Below are 20,846 nucleotides of genomic sequence, written 5' to 3'. Positions count from 1 at the left end.
ACACATCAAGTTATTTTATTAAACCAGTTTCTATTAAAATTCTTTATTCCATATTTCTTTAATTAGTTTCAGAATCATGACACATTTTTCTTTTTTTTAATGTTTCTAGAAGTGACACTCCTCCAGTACTTATGCGGGAGGGAGTCACAGCTCCCATCCAGCCTCCCAGCTCTCCATCTGGCTCATCCAACCAAACCCCACCACCTCTTGGGATTCAAGTTGGGGGCCAGGGTGCTAGCCACCATGCCCATCATCAGCCCTTTATGGGTGGGCGAGGAGGTTTCAGTAACTACCCTGACAATGGATCCAGAATGGGCTCCCACCTGCAGCAAAGGGCCAGCAGTGGAGGGACATTGCATGGTTTTGGCCATCAAGAGGGTAGTCAAAAGAGCCAGATCTGGGGGACTCCTCATCTCCATTATGACCGTAATAGCCGTTCTGATCACTCGTCCTTGGAGACCAACTCGCATCTCCAACACCATGGTCCTCCCGCTCATGCCCCTAATTTCTCTCTTCATCCTCATAAGCAAGAGAATGGCAGAGAGCGAGAAAAAGTGGGGGAGCCAAAAAAGAGTGACCCTTCACCTCCACTCCATCAGCTGTCCCTTTCCCCTTCCTGTTCATCATCATCATCTTCCTCAGCTAGAGAAGATGGTAGTGGAAAACAGTCACTACATAATCAGGTCCCACCACCGATTGAACATGATATTGGATCTGCTCATGCTTCAGGATGGAAACAGGAGAAGATGGGAAATACGCAAAATCAGCCTCCACAGCATTCTGTGCAGCAGCACCACCACCCTAAATCCAACCCTCGCAGTCGGGAGCACAAAACTGAAACACACTGGGGCCCGAGGCCTGGTAGCAGTAGCGCAACTGGGGGCCAAACCCATAACAGAAAGGCTCCGGGCTCTGGAATGAGTGGAAATACTGAAGAATCTGCAAATCAGGGGGCTGAGAACAAATCCTTTACTCACTCAGATGGCACCACAGTTAAGCGTGCAGGTCCTATTAAGAGACCAGTTCTTAAAGAGATGAAAAGAGAGGGTGGTGAAGGAGGAGGAGAAAAGACTACTGGAGTCTCTGGTAAAGATAAAGAACAAGATGCTAGCCAGACTGCAACCAAACAAGAACCGGCCTCTGGGGCTCAAGCATCGTCAGCACTTGGTGGAAAAAATGATGCAGTCTCGTCAAATAAACTCAGAACTGCTGGAAAGGAGCGAGGCAACACAGGGGGTACAGGTAAAGGATCCAAAAATGGAGAAAGCTCTATCCAGAACTCTGGCTCTTCAGCTCCACAGTCCAGGAGGGAAAGAGAGCATTCTGTTGAAAGAGGAAGCACAACTTACCATGCATCTTCATCCAGAGGTAGCCGATCTAACCGTGGCCGAGGAGAATTCTATGGCCGAGGCCGAGGCTACAGGGGCACTTACACTAGCTGTGCAGGTGGTAGCAGCCGTGGTAAAGGAGGTGGCAGGAACAGCAGGGATTATAGATTAGCTGCCAACAGTGGCTACCACCATGCACCTTCTAATCAAGAATACAAGCGGGAGGCATCATCTGGCAGTGGTAGACATGGACATGGGGGCTCTCAGCCAAATCCGGGACGTGCTAGGAACCGAAGTGAGACTCGAAGTGAAGGCTCTGAATATGAAGAGGTGCCAAAGAGGAGGAGACAACGGGGATCTGAAACAGGCAGCGAGAGTGCTGGTAGTGACCTTCCTCACTCTGACAAGGAAGACCGCAAGCCAAACACCAAGACTGGCATCAGAGGCGAGAATCCTACAACAGGTTCTTCATCTTCTTCAGCTCCAATCAGAAACTCCCAGACAAGAGTGTTCACACCAAGGGGAGTGCCATCTAGACGTGGCAGAGGTGGTGGTGGAGGAGCTGGAGGAGGTCTCCACAGAAGTGGAGGCAGTGCAGGAGTATCTGGTGGACACCGATCTGGACCTGGCTCTGCTTCTCATGGCTGGTCTGCAAAATCTGCAACCGTGCGAAAGCAACAGACGTCCTCACAGCCATCCCCTCCTAAAGATACAGGCCGTGGAGCCAATAATGACAAGAAGAAAGCTGCGGACCAGAATCAGTCTCAGAGTCAAAGTGCAAATCCCTCCGCACCTAATCCTTCTGTGCCTGCAGCTATCCAACAGGGCTCCACAGAGAATGGAAGTGCTGGAGCCCCACTGTCCTCAAGTAATGTTTTGTCAAATTCCTCTGGCATTCCTATCCAGACTCTTCCTCTGTCTGCCCCTGACGGACGAAGTTTCCCTAACAGCGGATTTGAGCGCCCCCCTCGTCGCAGACGCCACGGACGATCTCAGCATCAGCAGGACAAGCCTCCCAGATTCCGCAGACTTAAGCAAGAGAGAGAGAATGCGGCCCGTATAAATGGAAGCAGTGGAATTATTGAAGTCGTAGCTGGACAACAGCAGCGGCCGCCTTCACCGTTGCAGAATGCCCTGCAAGAAACCAATAGCACTCCCAATGCATCTACCACAGCTGTTGCAAATGCAAACCACAGTGTGTCTGCAACTTCTAACAACAATAAGAATAGCAGCAACCTTGGGGGTGGAAACCAAAATTTCAATAGCCACCACCACCATCACTACCAGGGCAACTCCCAGTCACACGCTCAACACCATCACAACCATAACCCAGCTGGGGGTGCCAAATCTCCAGATGTCTCTAACCAGAACTCTGATCAGGCCAATGAGGAATGGGAAACAGCCTCCGAAAGCAGCGATTTCACCGAGTTTCGAGAAAGAGCGGGTGGAGGAGGTGGTAAACCCTATTCCTCCCACCACCATCACCATCACCACCACCACCATCCACCCGGAAGAGGTGGTGGAGTCGGCGGTGGTGGCGAGAGAGAGATGACAGCTAAAGAATTGGCCAGCAGCAAGAGAAGCTTCTCCAATCAGCGCCCTGGAATGGAGAGGCAGAACAGAAGGGTTAATGCCAGTGGTGGTGGTGGTGGTGGTGGTGGTGGAGGTGGTGGAGGAGGAGGTGGAGGAAGTGGAGGAAGAGGCCCCAGGGGTCCGCCCGGCACTGGTGGGGCGGTGGGTGGATCTGGCAATGGCGGGGGCAATCGTGGTGAGAGGCGTGGCAACTGGCCCTCTCCTAAGAACAGGAAGTGATGTTTTGGTTTTTTTAATTTGGAAATTTTTCAGATGCATCCCTCTATCATTGGCCACTCTTTTCTGTAAAACATCTTTCCCCTTAACATGTTAACACTTTATTATCATAAAAGATTAGTTACCAAGACCATGAACACATTCTTGTTCTTTTGGTTTATAGCTTTTTGTCCCTTATTTGGAAATTCACACTGTGTCCTTTCACACTCCCACAAATCCTAAACTCTACTCTGAGATTTTACATATTACACCCCATTTTAATGGAAATATTTCCTGACTAAAAATGCATTCGATCACATGGCCCATTTTTGTTTGCATATACAAGCACAAAATGACATCAACCTAACAAAGATGTGCTTAGTTGGTGTATGCTGGGCACGTTACGTGTACTTGTGTAAGAACTGTGGCTTGAAGTATATATGAGAGGCCAAGGTTGATATTATGTACTTGTGTATTCACATCACATGTTGGATTTTGGAAGTTGCTCTTTTAATGAGAACAAATGTATCATAGATTTGTTTTCCCCCTTCTTGTGGTGTTATTTTTCCATTTTCAACCTCTTAAAGGTGAGGATATAACTTTTTTTTTTTTTTTTCTTCTGCAAAGCAAGTCATTAAAATGCATTTTTAAAATAAAACCCTCTTCATTTTTGGTTCAAACTCACTACTGTGCCCACCAAGTATCACCAATGCTCAGTCTTTTTTTTTTTTTTTTTGTAGTTCCAAAGTCCCCCAGAACATGTCTCAGAACTATGAGCAACTGTCTTACTCACTTCCTCGAACAATTTACCAGTCATCTCATTTAGACACAAGTCAATGCCAAGGAGTCTGTGGCCCTTTTTGAGTAGTGTTACAAAATGAGACATTTGTTCAATGTGCAATATGCCTGGCGTCAAATAAAACCTGCCCATCCAGGGAGCCTGAGCCCAGCGTAACAAGAAACCACAAATGCTTGACGTCTAAAAAGAAACGGATCAAAGCATTGTTCCCTCCTCATTTTGACCAGCATCTGTATCCTAATGGTGTAAGTTGGGGTTTGTTTGTTTTCTGGGAATGCCTTGGTCTAATGAATAGCTTTGAAGTAATAAGTAGGGCTTTCAAATGACATGTATGTGTGAGAGTAGGGCATTTAAAAAGTATGTGTGAATTTCTATCCGATCTCTACATGTAATGTGCTCTTTTGAGGATAGGACGCTTTGTGAAAGGCGAACATGAGTCCCAATTGCCCACCTTTTCTGACACTATTAGGATGTTTTATTTGATCTAGGATATTTTCATTATATGCATTCAAGTGTGTGTATATGTTAATCCAAATGAAGTGCAGTGGAAAAAGTTAAATCGATATATATATATTTTTTCCTACATACTAAGGAAAACAACTAAAATGGGTTTATTTTTCTTTTCTTGATGTTTTACCAAGCATGGTTTTGTCCTCCGATACAGCTTGGGTGGTCTATTCGTTGGAAGCTGTTCTCCCATCGGCTTTCAGTGCCGTTTATCATCCCTCTTAAACTTAAACCATTGATGTGGTCACATTATATGTACCAATATTGAGTAAAAATGAATAGAAATGTGTATTCCTCGAAATACTAAGAGATTGTATTATACTTCTAACTATACCAAGGTACCTGAGGTTATTATTGAAACCTTGATATACACACATGTATGTATATTGGTATGCATCTGAGTTTGTCCGCCCCAACTTACATTCCCACACAGTTGTTGCCATTTTTAAGTTCAAGGGAGCAATGTACAAGCAGAGAAGTGTCTTATTATAATAAAAAGTATACAGAGAAAAAGTTAAATAAAAATCTTTTGTTTTAATGGAAGATCTGTGGTTTGACTTCATTTCACCATCACAGTGTCATTAAGAGGATTCGAACTAATAATACAATTTTAGACTTTTTACATTTTTAATGCATACAATCCATGTCCAGCATCATTTCATTGATTTGTTTTAGGTACACACATTTACACCAAAATGAAAGTTAACACAATTACAGCTATAAACATTGCTAAATACATGGTTTCTGGTTGACCCACATACGCATTCCAGAAGGGAAAGTACAGCCATGCATTGTAGAATTTATATATATATATATATTTTCATATCTTAACATAAATTCTAAATGTTAATTTTTCAGTGTTATTCGATGACCCCAATATTTTATTACATAATTATTTTATTAATAAAATATTACATGAATAATTGGTTCTACTATTCAAACCCAGATAATAGCGAAAACGCTACGAATGGGAAACACATCTGATTATAAAGACTACAATTCCTACAAGTTCCGCAGAGAGCGGAAGTGACCTACCTTGTGATCACGTGCTGTGTGTAGAGCGGAAGCCTCCAATCAGCGTACAGTTGTGTTGCTGCGGCTAACATCGGGAGATCCTTGAGGTAACACGAATACACGCTTTAATCGCTATGATGGACAATAATATCTAGTAGCTTCGATATGTGCGCAGTTTTGGGGTATTTCTGGGAACGCGTTGTTAATTGTATGTGTTAGGACTCTCTCCAGTCGACGTATTTCAGACACTCGGCGAGTTTGCTGCGGCCTACCGTTACGTTTAAGCGTTAGCTAGCAGCGGCGGCATGCTAAACTCATCTTTCGTTAGCTGAACTACAAAATGGGCGTCTATCAAGATACAAACGAGTCTTTTTAACGTGCCAGTGGTTTTAGATTTTGCCCGCCTCGCATGTGCGCAGTTGTCCATTTGTGTTTCATTGACTGGGTTATAAGGCAAGCAGCCGGCTGTGTTCGCGTGCGGCAGGCTAGTCAGCTGTTTACGCGAAAACAGTAAGACGCGATACAATTTTTTATAAACATGTACTTACCTGAAACATATTTGCGCAGCAATATGACTCTTATTATTTTTGTTTCCAGTAAAGACTGACTTGACATCTGTTTTGGAGCAGAAATAGTAATGGTTTTTGTCTATGTAAGTTTACTTGATCGCTTCATGTTGCTCTCCTCTCCTCTTTTCTAGTTTCCCAACATGAGTAGCTCCGAGGAAGTGTCGTGGATTTCTTGGTTTTGTGGTCTACGGGGAAACGAGTTCTTCTGTGAGGTCTGTATGCGTTTCTGATCATCTCGTGTATTTTGTGGTTGGCCAGGGAGTGTTACAGTGCAAGCTTAACCAATCAGAAATGAGTTGTAGGGTTGCAGTATGTGTCCGACATGAGCACCACCCTCCTGAGATGACAGCAGGACTCGCAGGACTGTGTGTAAAAGGATTTATAGGACAAAACACACTATACTTTTACCACGATCACTTGTATTTATAACTGGGAAACATGAGAATATTATATTAACGTTTAAGACACACTGATTTCTAGGCAGTAATCTTTTCTATATAGAAAACTGTCTCTGAATCATTCGCTAAAATCAGTGCAGGAGTCATGATCAACCGGTGGTATTGTAATCATTGTAGAGAACGGTAGATAAATGTGTTGTTGTGTGCATTAATGTTGGTATATGGTACATCTCTTTTTGCTCCATACAGGTAGATGAGGACTACATTCAGGACAAGTTCAATCTTACAGGACTCAATGAGCAAGTTCCCCATTACAGACAAGCCCTGGACATGATCCTGGATCTGGAACCTGGTCAGTGATTGGTTTTGGTTTTTTAACGCAAGCATTAAAGGGTTTGATGCAGCATTAAATGAAAGTTCATATTTTTTTATTTTTGCATGTTTTATTATTATTTATTTTTCATGTTTGGACCTTGTAATGGTTAAAAAGAGAGACTTAAAATGCCAGTCTTCTCTCTGGTGACGTATGCAGGCTTTCTCCAATCATTTAGTGCACTTAAACCCCATCAATCTGCTTCCGCTATGGAGTAAAACAGCCACATTTCAAAATTAGGGATGCTCCGATCAGGATTTGTGCAGCCGATACTGAGTACCGATTTCTTGTCATGGTGATCGGCCGATACCGATTCTGAAGCTTCAAGCTTTATATAGACGGTTTCATCGTGCGCACGCACCTTGCCCAGCCCGAAGTTAATGAGTAGACTGAAGTTGTGCTCAGGTGGTTGTGCTGTGGGATGTTTCCCATACATTTATTTACTTGTGGCGTTCGCCACTATATCAAAACTGACCGATTTTCCAAAAGGCTTTGTTGAAAAAACATGAGCACGTACTGCACGTTTAAAAATCAAAACGAGGCGCGGGTGTTTTTATATCACTGTATTTCTGAAGGAAGACTATCTTTAGAAAATTTTCAATGTCATTTTCATTTCATCTTGCATGTTATGTGCCTGATAAAGCAGCGTTTGTGAGCTCCGCGCTGCTTTGTGTACAGCTGTTTCCGGGGAAACCTCTGTTTCTCCTGCTTTAAAATGCATTCTGATTATTTGTGGGTGGATAAAATAAATCATAAGCGATGCAAATATTAACTACATTTTTTTTTCCATGAGGCAGACGATTTTGTGCGCGCGCGCCTGATCTGGAAGTTGCAGTGACAGAAACGGTGACATTGCAGATAAAGTTTGAAAGGAGTAAAGCCTGTGTTAATGCTATTGAGTAGGCTAATATGGCTAAAGAAGATATTTTGTTTTATAAATAAACGTTCATGTAAAAGCAGCCCACGATCAGCGATACGGCTCAGACGAGGTTTTGTTCCGTCCTCCATGCTGTGCCAACTCACAAAAGAGAGAAACATGCCGCGGCTGCATAAACACAAGCACTGACTAGAGCGGCTGCGATCAGCTCCGGTTCCCATGGAGAGGTAACGCGCCGCAGACTTGTGCAGTGAGGCGCAGATCAGCTCTAACGTCTCTGAATCTGCTGTTAAAAATTAACCATCCATTCATCATCATGCAAAACATGCACGACAAATAGCGAATTTTTCATTGTTTCTCGAAACTTCATAGCATTTCCACACCGGCGATGACATGACTGTGGCTTAAAATCATTTACGTCCCCGCACATCATGTACGTGGTCCGGCGTTGACGTCATCAAATTGCGATTGGTTCGTGAGATCGGCCAAATAGTGAGTACCGATCGAGTCATGAAATGTGATTATCGGCCGATACGGGTCTCTGGCTGATCGATCGGAGCATTCCTATTCAAAATCCAATCATCTACTGGTGCATAAGTCCCACCCTACAGATCTGTTGCTACTTCTGTTTCATTGCGACTTGACGGTTCTGTACATTAGGCTGTGCATGCAACCAACCAGGCACATTAAAAATGTAGTTTTATGCAAGATATTTTAGACCAAATTCATGAATATCTGTTTAATGCCTTGAACGCTAGACTATTGCTTATTGTATGCGCACATGCCATAATTATGAGCATGCATTTGCTCTTAAGTGCAACACCTTAAAAACATACTATAGAAGACATGCATTTCCCTGTTTTAAAGTCAGTGTGAAATCAAATTAAAAATTAACCATCCATTCATCATCATGCAAAACATGCACGACAAATAGCGAATTTTTCATTGTTTCTCGAAACTTCATAGCATTTCCACACCGGCGATGACATGACTGTGGCTTAAAATCATTTACGTCCCCGCACATCATGTACGTGGTCCGGCGTTGACGTCATCAAATTGCGATCGGTTCGTGAGATCGGCCAAATAGTGAGTACCGATCGAGTCATGAAATGTGATTATCGGCCGATACGGGTCTCTGGCTGATCGATCGGAGCATTCCTATTCAAAATCCAATCATCTACTGGTGCATAAGTCCCACCCTACAGATCTGTTGCTACTTCTGTTTCATTGCGACTTGACGGTTCTGTACATTAGGCTGTGCATGCAACCAACCAGGCACATTAAAAATGTAGTTTTATGCAAGATATTTTAGACCAAATTCATGAATATCTGTTTAATGCCTTGAACGCTAGACTATTGCTTATTGTATGCGCACATGCCATAATTATGAGCATGCATTTGCTCTTAAGTGCAACACCTTAAAAACATACTATAGAAGACATGCATTTCCCTGTTTTAAAGTCAGTGTGAAATCAAATTGGGAAGAAAAGACAATGGCATTTTCTGTTTCAAGCTAACTGTAAACAATGTGATTTCCTAGCTGTGTAATGGTGTTATTGTATGTATGTGTGTGTGTGTGTGTGTCAGATGAGGAGCTGGAGGACAACCCTAACCAGAGTGACCTGATTGAGCAGGCTGCTGAGATGCTGTATGGACTGATCCATGCGCGCTATATCCTCACTAACCGTGGCATTGCCCAGATGGTGCGTTTTCTCCGGGTCATCTAGTTATTGACTTATAATTTCATTAAAGAAAGACAATTTATTTTTCAGCTTCATGCGTATGATGTTGTGCTTGTTTTGTGTTGCAGCTGGAGAAGTACCAGCAGGGAGATTTTGGCTATTGTCCTCGTGTTTACTGTGAGAATCAGCCAATGCTGCCTATTGGTGGGTGTCCCATTTATTTGACTTCAAACAAATAATGTTTGCCATTGTAATCTTTCATCAAAAATGTGAGATTCTCTGGTTGATTGCAGGGCTTAAAGTTCTCCGGCGTGCAGTGTTTGGCTGCGGAAAAAAATAATCCTACATTTAAAAAATCACTTTCGAGTCCATGAGTTCGCCTACCAATGGTGTGAGAGAAGCACAGCTTTCACTCTCAACCAAACTAACATTACCAGCCAATCAGAATATTTTGCTCTTATAAACACGAGATGAGCATCGCAGCACTGATGAATGGAGGAAGCGCGAAAAAAACACTGTGAAGCGCATTGGTCAAAGATGTCCATATAGTGCATAGGCCTATTTACATAGAAAAACTAATTAAAATGCAGCGGAGCTTTGTAAACAGCTCAGAGTAATCACGTCATCTCCATAAGAACTGTATGATTGCCAGAACAAATTTACCGGGATTTTTGAAAAGGTCCTGTTCACACATGATCTCTATCTCTTAATGGTAACTTACCAGTAAAGACTGTATGTGTGACTCTTTCTCTGCATTTACTGTGAATTTGAATTGCTTAACGTTCATCTGGGAAAACAGTGCGCATTATCTCACTAGATTTGTAACGTAAATCATTTAAACCTTTGTCAATATAGGAGAATACATCAACCTATTTCTAAATATGCCATTTATTGTACATCACGATTTCAAAATAAAAGTTTGAGTTTGCATGTGGCCAAATATTAAAATTAAATAGATTTAAACAGTTTAATCATGCTGTAAAGTGAAACGTCACCAGGCCGTTGCCACCCTCTGCAGGTATTTGTTATAACACATAATGTACTTGGTTATGTTCATATTATGTATAGGCATATTGCATTATGTATTTTATCAGTGTTGTTCAATAGAACCATGTAGTTACTTGGTTTTGATATTTTATTTGAGCCAATTATTATTGCCTCATCGTTAGTTTATATATAAATAGTCATACTAAAGCCTGGTTTTCACTTAGGTCTGTTTGTGTTACTAAAAAAATATCAGATTACTCAATTGTCAAAATAATCATTAGTTACAGCCCTAGATTAGTTAAAATGTTTAAAAATACAACTGCATTGTATTACTTTTTGTAATTAAAAGACAAATATTCTGTAATTGAATTCCCCCCCAATCGGTTGATAATCACTTCTTAAGATTTGATGATCTGATAAACTGATCGCGTGTTGACATTGACACACCAATACACTGATGACTTTCAAAAATCAGCTTATTGAAATAACCTGTTGTCCTGGTTTACATGCAAACTAATAACCCGGCAGTGCAAGTAAACTGCGGTTAAGACGTTATTAATAAATCAGTTTATTTGCTTTAGTGAGGTCAGAACGTAATAATTTGCATATCTAACTCTGAGTATTTAGTTTGTCGGTTGTCATGTTAAATAAATCGTTAAAAACTGAAGAAGAGTATTGCAACATGTCCGCGGGAAACTTGCATCTCATATATTACCCTCTCAAGATGCAGTATTTGGATAGTACCACTTCTCCTCCTCCTGCACGAGATGAGAACACATTTTTATAATTAGTTTGTGGTATATTTCCTCCTCCCTTACTGTAAAACGTTTGTTCTGTCTGGATGTGATTAAATCCACAGTAAAGGACGCGTTCCTGTCACATAGCACACATGCGCACTTCAGTAAGCCGACAGAAGGCAGGGTAATGCGTTTACATGCTGGCTGAAATCTGTAAAAATCTAGCTGTTACAATCGGTTTATGACCTTACTCCAATAAAGGAAAACGTGTTTAAATGACCGTGTGCATTGTCGGCTTAAGCATAACCGGGTTAAGAACATGCACTGTGTAAAAAAAGATGCACACCTTAAATGAATAATTCACCCAAAAATGAAAATCCTGTCATCATTTACTTGCCCTCAGGTCTTTCCAAACTTGTATGCTTTTCTTCTGCTGAACACAAACGTAGAGATTTTGAAGAATGTGGGTAACCAAACAGTTGCTGGTCCCCATTGACTTCCATAGTGTTTTTTCCCTACCCATACTATGGAAGTCAGTGGGGACCAGCACCTGTTTATTTACTCGGTAGAGGAAAGAAATTCATACAGGTCTGGAACAACATGAAGGTGAGTAAACGATGACAATTTTTGGGTGAACTGTAATCCCCATTTTTATTAAAGGGATAAAGTGAGAAACACCATGTTTATTAAATAACACCTGCTACTAACAATCCAGTCATTTCCCAATGGATAAAATCTATAGTCGACATACTTTTTTTTCCCGTCTCTCTTTTAATATCTCATCGAGTTTCTTAATTGGTTACACATTGTTTCATCTTAACCTTAAATGAGATAACTGGCTCTAAATAATGTTGGCTGAGCAGGTCTGTGTGCAGCCGAGTGATCGCACAAGTTTCCATGAGTGAGTCTAGTGTCTGTTTTGTCTCCAGGGCTCTCTGATATTCCTGGTGAGGCCATGGTGAAGCTCTACTGCCCTAAGTGTATGGATGTGTACACACCCAAGTCATCCAGGCACCATCACACCGATGGAGCCTATTTTGGCACTGGCTTCCCCCACATGCTCTTCATGGTGCATCCCGAGTACCGGCCGAAGAGGCCCGCCAACCAGTTTGTGCCCAGGTTTGTCCTCCCTATACACCTCTGTATAAATGGATTTTCTCACATCTCTAAAATGGTTCAGTTTGTCAGTACTGTCATTCTCCTCTTCCAGGCTTTATGGTTTCAAGATTCACCCAATGGCTTACCAGCTGCAGCTGCAGGCAGCCTCCAGCTTCAAGAGTCCCGTCAAAGCGATCCGCTAAGAACCTGAGCAGGGTGGGGTGGGATGGGGTGGGTTGTGTGTCCGTCGGCATGGCCTCACTCTTCTCCAACAATTTTAGATTCGACCAAGACTAAAGTTTAAATACGGAGAGAGCGAGACTATAAAACACTCTGGGGAGAAACAAAAACCTTACCTCTGAAACACTGTACAGAAAACGGGGTGTTCCTTGTGAAAATCATTTCAGTTCTTAACCTCCACATAGAAAATAAAGTTACAATTAAAGCTAGATACCTGTAGGATGGCTCCGCTCACTCTCTGGTCCTGTTTGTTTTAGTTCCCTAAGCTTAAGTAACGTTCGTGAATTGACATCTTAGTTCATGACGTGACGTATGGTTGATCGATTGTCATTCAGTGCCCTCCTTTGTACAACCAGATATTTGGCTTACTTTAAAATGTCTGTTGCATGCAAAAGGCGGTATATTTTGGATTTGTTTTAAGCTCAGAGTAATATAGCTGGGATCGTCTGTGACTTTTCTTTGTTGACAGACTGCAAGCTTTCAGTGCATGTATTAGGAAAGACCAGAAATGGGAAGACACAAACGCAATCAGGAAGCTGTCTCCGTCTTAATTAGACCAGTGTTTTGTTTTAATCTTCAGTCGGAACGACACCAACCTGCTAAGTTCCTCCGGTGTCAAGATTACTTCAGAGAGATTTTACTAGATTCACCACAGACAGGATGTTTTTTTATGTTTGGTATGGGCCCAGGTTGTTCTTCTCTTGTTTAAAGTATTTCTTCTGGTAGAGAGGTGTAAGAATAGAATATATAAATCAGTTTGAAAGCATCGGAAGGTTTTTTTCCCCCTTCTTTACAGCTGTTGAGGAACCAGGGTTCAGAATTCACAATAAATGTCTTTTCCTAAGTTGTGTGAGAGTCCTACATGTCTCTGAGGTGTTTGTGTATATATACACATATATATAGACTTTAGAAAATAGAAAAATATATATAAAAAAATAAATCTCAATAGTAATGCATGTCATATACTTGCCTCTTGTTTAATAAACAAGCATTTTCTGCTCATCAGTGAGTACCTCTTGCTGAACAGACAGCTTCATTTAGATGTCAAACTAAATTTAAGGCATGGGTACTGTAGAAAAAAAAATACTAAATTGACAGGACAATGTTTATCGTGTAAACTGCATCCATTTCACTCCCAAACTCTATATAAATACATAACCAATTGTTCAACCCATGTCCTAAGTGATCAAATGGAAAGGCATCTTTTAACCCAAAATCTGTTCAGTGGCAAACCAGGGGCAAGAAATGACAATTGCAAACATTGATAATGGCTCCATATGATAATACTCCACAAATGCATCCATCTTGGTGATTACAATATTGGGGTCACTGTATAGCTGAGAGCACAGAAATCAGAAAAACAGGATGAGAAGTGATTCAGACAGAGATAAGACATACTGATGTCATGTAAGCTCACCCGTTCTCCAAGCTCTGTATATTTGGGCTCCAGTTTTTTACAGTGGCCACACCATGGAGCATAAAACTCAATAAGCACGTCTTTCTCTGGGTCACTGACGATCTCTTCAAACGTATCTGCCACAACCACCTGACCACAGACAGCGACTTGTGTTAACGCTTGATACAAGACTGTTAATGAAGACCAAATGAAACAATCAAGCACATGTGTCTCACTAACCTTGCCAGCTCCATTGTTTTTGGCCGGCACAGGCTCTGATTTGACGTAACGCTTCAGTCGCCCAGCAAAATAGTCTTCCAGAAAATTCTCTAAAGACTTGCCATCTCGTCTGAGGAGGGACCATACTTACAATTAAAACCAGACATGATTAAAGCATTTAATGTGTTGATGTACATCATGGGACACAGCTAAATGAAGAATATTATTATTATATTCAAACAGTATTAATTTCAGATGGTGTATAAATCACAATTTCTAGAAATTGACCCTTCTGACTGGTTTTGTGGTCCAGGGGCACATTTTTGATTATTAATATTGTTGAAAGCAGTTGCGCTCCTTAATACTTTTTGTGGAAACCATCATACACTTTTTTCAGGATTCTTTGATGAATAGACAGCCCAAAAGAACAGCATTTACAGTATTATACAAGTTTTTACTGTCAGTTTTGATCAATTTAATGTATCCTTGCTGAATAAAAGTATTAATTAAAAACAAATCTTACCGACCCCAAACACTTGAAAGGTCAAGAAATAAGTTTTGGGATTTTGCCAATTTGTTTAACGTATGTGAGCATATTCATATTCAATGCACTGCATTTTTAAAAGAAAACATTTGAGAAAAAAACAGATTAATTGCAATTCATTATTTTAATTGAATTTACTCAATGCAATAATTATAAGAATACATAAGAAATACATAGTCTTCAAAAGCAGCTTTCAGAAAATAAACTGATAACACATCAGGGATCAAATGATACCATGCTATTCTCGCTGGAAATGAAATATGCTTTTGCGGCTTGTAGTGGCATGTCCTAATTAGTCAACTAATATAATTATTTAGAATATCAAATCATGTATAATCTCCTCCTTAAAATTCTGAAAACAGGATCCTCATAGTATCGTGTTTGTACTCACGTGAACTCCTCTCTCATGGTGTATTTGTTTCCTGTTCGTGTCCTGATGGTGACAAACGGCAGCTCGGTTGCGTCCGAGGCGCCCAGACCGAACTCATCCTCCAGCTCCTCCAGAAAGTCATTACGGTTCGCCACAGAATACAACAGGCCCTGAGAACTGAACTTAGACGCCACCTTCAACACTCTAAATGCAATTGGGAGGGAGAAAGACAGGTAAGTACTTTATGACTTTATATTTGCTCACTGATTTTAAAGGACTCACCTGTTTCTCCAGTAGTTGGAGCCTTTGGGATTGCAAAAATAATCTAAGTCATAGTAGGCCGTCAGTAAATCCCTCTTCCTCCATGAATCCTTATTCTCTTTGGTCAGGTGAGGACAGAGTCCAAAACTACAGAGCAAAAGCAATCATGATCTCAGCATGTGCCGTGTGGGTGTTTGTGATGTGACGGTGTCTGCTCACATGTTGTCTCTGATGAAGCGGCGCAGGCCTGTGATGGACAGGGGTCCTGCGTGGTGAACCACACTCTCCTCAAGCTTACTGCTCAGTCTGGGGGGGCGGAACAGAAGCATGGACCTGCAGGGAAAGGGTTTACACATTCTTAGTAGTATTGCATATTTATATACAGTATATTAGTACACCCAGCTACACAGTCCACATTAGTGGTTCTCAACTGGTTTTGCTCCAGGAATTAGATTTTAATCTGGACATCAAGTGTTGGACACCAAAATTGTTTATGGTACCAAAGTGAACAAAATTGTCCTGAACACTAAATATTAACATTACCATACATTTAAAAAAATCCAGCAATATGCAAAAGTAAAATGATTCAGCTGTTGATTTTGAATTTCTAGAAATTGAGATTTATACATCATATGAAAGCTGGGATAAATAAGCTTGTATGTATGGTTTGTTAGGATAGCACAATATCTGGCTGAGATACAACTATTTGAAAATCTGGAATCTGAGGGTGCAAAAAAATCTAAATATTGAGAAAATCATCTTTAAAGTTGTCCAAATGAAGTTCTTAGCAATGCATATTACTAATCAAAAATGAAGTTTTTATATATCTACAGTAGGAAATTTACAAAATATCTTCATGGAACATGATCTTTACTTAATATCCTAATGAGTTTTGGCATAAAACAAAAACCGATAATTTTGACCCAAACAATGTATTTTTGGCTATAGCTACAAATATACCCCAGCGACTTAAGACTGCTTTTGTGCTCCAGGGTCACATTTCCTATTATAATTAATGTTAAAAACAGAGCCTATTAATAATAATAATATTGATTATACCCTATAAATAACAAGCATAATAATAATAATAAATGAGAGCTGCCTAATTTAGTGAGCTTCTCACAAATGACAGATAAATCTGAGATCAACAGCAAAAGATCCGTCAAGTGTTTTCATGGATAACATGGATAAGCCTATTGATTTTACTATCCTAACTAAGACCCACCACTTAAACCAGTTGAATTCCCTCCCCTTGCTTACTCGTATTTGACCTTATATTTCTTTCCGAGCTCTAGGTCTGTGGTGTGGGCAAAGCAGAAACTCTCCCTCATTAAACTGGCTCCTTTAAGAAACTCAGAGAGTTGAGAACTGTCAGTTCCTGAGAAGAATCCTGAGATATGGACAGACGAAAGAAAATGCAAGACATTAGTAATAAAATATATGCATTATCTATCTATATTCTATCCATCTATCCATCTTTACTGCATTTATGCATTAACATTACATCTGCATTATATATTTTCAATCTACAGAATACATAATAAAGACTAGAGCACTTACCAACTATGCTGGCATCAAAGTTGTTGATAAAGTTCTCCAGGTCATGCTCACTATGCAGAGGCACAGAATCAGGCCCGGCCTGTTTCTTCATATAGTTCACGATTCCATCTGTTTGGAAATGATATGCCCACAATGACATCACCAGCAAATCACTTATTGTATTTATGGCACACATCAGTAAAAATGATACAGGAACATACCAGCTGAGCGAGGCCCATCATATGATGAGGATTCCTGTCCGTTCCGAAATATTTTGAGTGTTGGGTATCCAGTCACCCCATAGCGCTTACTCTGTATTAGCAGTACAGTCCACCTGAACAAAGACCGTCACACATCCTTAAACCATCTTACATCAATCGCTACTGAATCCACTATTAACATTACTATAACACATGAGGATCCTTAATATTGACCACTAAGATGAGTTTCCATTAAAGGAATATTGCAGGTTCAAAACTATCAATATAATCGGATTACCACAGGAAAATATTTAGACTCCGTTTGTAAAAGCTACAACTGCATTTATAGTAAAGCACTTATTATGGAAATCTATACAGAGCAGGGTTATCATAGTAAACTAAAACTCTACTTGAAAAAAAAAAAGTTAACTTAAAATGAAAAGAAAAAGGGAAATTCAAAAAAAAATTCAAAACGAATAAAAACTCAATTTAAATTAATATTAAAGGGGTCATATGATGCAATTTAAATTTTTCCTTTCTCTTTGAAGTGTTACAAGCTATTGGTGCATAAAGAAGATCTGTAAAGTTGCAAAGACTAAAGTCTCAAATCCAAAGAGATATTCTTTATAAAAGTTAAGAGTCAGCCACGCCTACCTAAAACGGCTCGTTCTAACACGCCCCCACATATCTACCTCACTATGTGGGAAGATTTGCATAACGCCGCCCAAATGTTCACGCAAAGAAAGAAGGCGTAACTTTTATTCTCGCTGTAGTATTGTTGCCGCCGCCATGTCGTGAAGGCGCTGTGTGCTTCGTTGTGAAAGCAAAACTACTTTGTTTGGCCTTCCAAAAGAGGACGATATCTGCTTCGTCATGCCTGGAGCTGATCTGTGCTGGTCGCTGAGGAAATACATCAACTTTGCGCTGTGGATCACCGGATCTGCTTTCACCGTGGACGAAGCGGAGTCCAGCCCGGGGTCGTCACATGTGGTTGCCGCAAGCCCGTCGGCCGCCGCTCACTCTAACCCGCCGTGTGTTTCGTTGTGAAAGCGAAACTACAGAGGACACGGCTAGAAATCAGTGATTAAGTTGCATTTACAACTGTTCCAGCACTTCAACCCAAATATTCAGATGTGTGCAACACATTTTATGGAGGACTGTTTCCTGATCCTGGGAGAGTAACTACAATGCTCTTTCACTTAACTGAAAGTCAAAAATTATTAAATGCCTATGAGAAATATTCAAAACTAATACAATACTAGAAATTGCAAAGTTAATGCATAACCATTGGACAGCAAAATGCTCAGTCAGGGTCAGTCAAAAACATGTGGAGAAGAAAAGATGCTTGTTAACTGCAAAATAATTAGGAAGTAAGGTGAAGAATTAGGTGTGAAATCACCAGGAACCATTTAGTCTCCAGCGCCACCATTTTCCAGAACTGCAACCTACCTGGAGTCTCCAGAAGTACAAGGTGTCAGGTTCTCTGAGACTTGGGTTAAGTATAGAATCCTAAAATATGACCCCTACTTAATAAGAATCACATACTGAAGTGTAGTAAAATACTTGAAGACTGATTTTATATATATATATATATATCCAGCAAGCAATTTTGCGTTTAAAAGACATCTATTAGCCATCTAAACGCAGCCCAGATGTCTAGGCTAAAATAAGGCTAAATTTGGGCTGTCAGTGAAAATTTAATAGATGTCTAACCATAGCCCAAGAATAGACTAGTCATCAATTAAACCGCTAATGAATGCCTACATATATACGTCTAATAGACAACAAAATGTCAATCCATCCAAACAAATTAAATATACAGCTTTTATTAAGAAAAATAAATTTTTTGACAACTTAAGACAATACAAAATGATAAAAATATAAAATTAATGACAAAATAAAATTTCATAAATACAATACACTTAAATATAAATATTATGATAAAAAATCTGGAATTTTTAACAACTTAAGATAAAAATATAAAAATGAAAAAATTAAATATTTTAAATAACTTAAGATATTTAAAAGAAAAAAAACGAATACAAATAAAGAGCATGTTATCACACTTAACATTAAAACATTACGGATAAATGACAACATAAAAAAAAGATGAACCCTTTTGTTGGTTTACTTATTTTAACAAATAAAACAACCAACAGTGAACTTAAAGGAAATGATTAATTAAACCGCTAATGAATGCCTACATATATACGTCTAATAGACAACAAAATGTCAATCCATCCAAACAAATTAAATATACAGCTTTTATTAAGAAAAATAAATTTTTTGACAACTTAAGACAATACAAAATGATAAAAATATAAAATTAATGACAAAATAAAATTTCATAAATACAATACACTTAAATATAAATATTATGATAAAAAATCTGGAATTTTTAACAACTTAAGATAAAAATATAAAAATGAAAAAATTAAATATTTTAAATAACTTAAGATATTTAAAAGAAAAAAAACGAATACAAATAAAGAGCATGTTATCACACTTAACATTAAAACATTACGGATAAATGACAACATAAAAAAAAGATGAACCCTTTTGTTGGTTTACTTATTTTAACAAATAAAACAACCAACAGTGAACTTAAAGGAAATGATTAATTATTGGTTTTATTTCTTGTTTAAAATGCTTCCCAACTGCATTCCTCAAGTCCAACTCTGTTGCTGCCGGGAAGTTGGTCATCACAGCATCTGCCAAATAAGAAGAAGAAAAAAGCACATGAAAAGCTTGAACTAAATTTTTTTTACTTTAATTACACTAATTGTGACAGGGAGTCATTCTCTTTTGCTTGGATGCCAACTAAAAACAAAAACGAGATATATAGTGTATCACCATTCAGTGTGTTAAAAAAGAGAGAAGCTCTCTGGTAAATGTTGTGTTTTATACACATACCTCTAATGACCGAGAACAGTGCAGTCTTTTCAAATGCCTCTTTCTGCAGCGGACCACCCCCCTTCATGTTGAATTTGGACATGAGGGATTTTTTTTAAAACCCTAAAATATAATACAGAGGTGGTTAACAATTGCGGACAAAGTTTGACATTTCAAAATGACCAGTAAAGTAATTATTTTTTAAATTTCTGATTTGCGTTGTAAATTATTGAGTTTTGACACCACGATGTTTGAATAATGTGGCAAGATTTGTAGGCTTTTCCTGTCCAGCATCCTTCTGGCACTGTCTTTGAGGTTTCTTCCTTCAATTCTGCACAACTTTGACACCTGAATAACACATGCCAATGTCAGGCGGGTAGTATTATATGCGTGCAATACTCCTGCCCCTATAATACAATAGTATTATAGTATGTACAAGTGTTTACCAACCTTAAACACTGATGCCCATTGACCTGCAAGTTTTCCATCACTAACCCTTTAAAACTCTTTATTCCAGCAGTTTGTTTTTCCCTATAGTGCCCCCCACAATCTGTCTCTGCCTTCAAAGTTGTCTGGCACAACTGACTTCATAACAACACAGTGATAGCTGCTGTAACTAAAAAGTAGCCCAGTATACACATTAACCTCAAATGTACATGGAATAATAAATTCACCCTTACCGTTTTATTACATTATGTTTTCTGTTTGTACCGTTTAGGTTTTAATGCTGCATTGCACATCTGAGCTCTTTTGCACTATTTTAATACTGCTGCAAACCTTTTATAATTGATCATTTTATATTGTCATTTTAAATCATTTGTATTCTTAAGCTTTACTATCAATTTGGAAGTTTCAAAATAAATCTTATTGTAACGTTACTTGTACAATGACAAAGATATTCTATTCGATTAGCTCATGCTCTCTCTGTATCTAACAAGCCATTTTTAAGTCATAAATTCAATATAATAATTCAAATAAATGATGGACTTTGTCAAAGATGAGAGCTTTAGTGAGGAAATGTTGTTTTG

At 39.5% G+C, this 20,846-nt stretch overlaps 2 protein-coding genes and 1 pseudogene across 3 annotated transcripts in view; 2 read left to right on the top strand and 1 right to left on the bottom strand.

Annotated features, from left to right (window-relative positions):
• Positions 1-3,800, top strand: part of LOC107595587 (protein PRRC2A-like) — a 27,054-nt gene extending 23,254 nt beyond the window's left edge. The window contains exons 18-19 of the mRNA XM_016286023.1: positions 110-2,979; positions 3,025-3,800. Coding sequence (XP_016141509.1) covers positions 110-2,979; positions 3,025-3,140 — 2,986 coding nt within the window. The 3' untranslated portion in view covers positions 3,141-3,800. The remainder of the gene's footprint in view (positions 1-109; positions 2,980-3,024) is intronic.
• Positions 3,801-5,450: 1,650 nt separating this feature from the next.
• On the top strand, positions 5,451-13,241 carry LOC107595585 (casein kinase II subunit beta). Of its 2 annotated transcripts, none has more exons than XM_016286021.1 (7): positions 5,451-5,543; positions 6,137-6,217; positions 6,653-6,755; positions 9,241-9,356; positions 9,464-9,539; positions 11,989-12,178; positions 12,270-13,241. In XM_016286021.1, exons 2-7 carry the CDS (start codon positions 6,146-6,148, stop codon positions 12,358-12,360), a joined length of 648 nt encoding a protein of 215 aa, XP_016141507.1. In that variant the 5' UTR covers positions 5,451-5,543; positions 6,137-6,145; the 3' UTR covers positions 12,361-13,241. The 2 variants fall into 2 exon arrangements, with proteins under 2 accessions (XP_016141507.1, XP_016141508.1); XM_016286022.1 differs by lacking the exon at positions 5,451-5,543 and adding an exon at positions 5,585-5,946.
• A 72-nt stretch (positions 13,242-13,313) lies between these two features.
• LOC107595612 (protein disulfide-isomerase A3-like) overlaps positions 13,314-20,846 on the bottom strand; it is a 12,847-nt pseudogene continuing 5,314 nt past the window's right edge.

Source organism: Sinocyclocheilus grahami, unplaced genomic scaffold (genome assembly GCF_001515645.1).
Source record: "Sinocyclocheilus grahami isolate Dianchi unplaced genomic scaffold, SAMN03320097.WGS_v1.1 scaffold205.1, whole genome shotgun sequence".
NCBI lineage: Eukaryota > Metazoa > Chordata > Actinopteri > Cypriniformes > Cyprinidae > Sinocyclocheilus > Sinocyclocheilus grahami.
Note: the sequence above shows the minus strand (reverse complement) of the source record. Positions and strands in the feature narration are given on the sequence as shown.

Excerpts from the sequence above, each read along its gene's own strand:
- LOC107595585 (XM_016286021.1), top strand. The coding sequence starts at position 6,146 with ATGAGTAGCTCCGAGGAAGTGTCGTGGATTTCTTGGTTTTGTGGTCTA. Across the intron at positions 6,756-9,240 it reads GATCCTGGATCTGGAACCTG|ATGAGGAGCTGGAGGACAAC; the intron begins GTCAGTGATTGG and ends TGTGTGTGTCAG. Across the intron at positions 9,357-9,463 it reads ACCGTGGCATTGCCCAGATG|CTGGAGAAGTACCAGCAGGG; the intron begins GTGCGTTTTCTC and ends TTTGTGTTGCAG.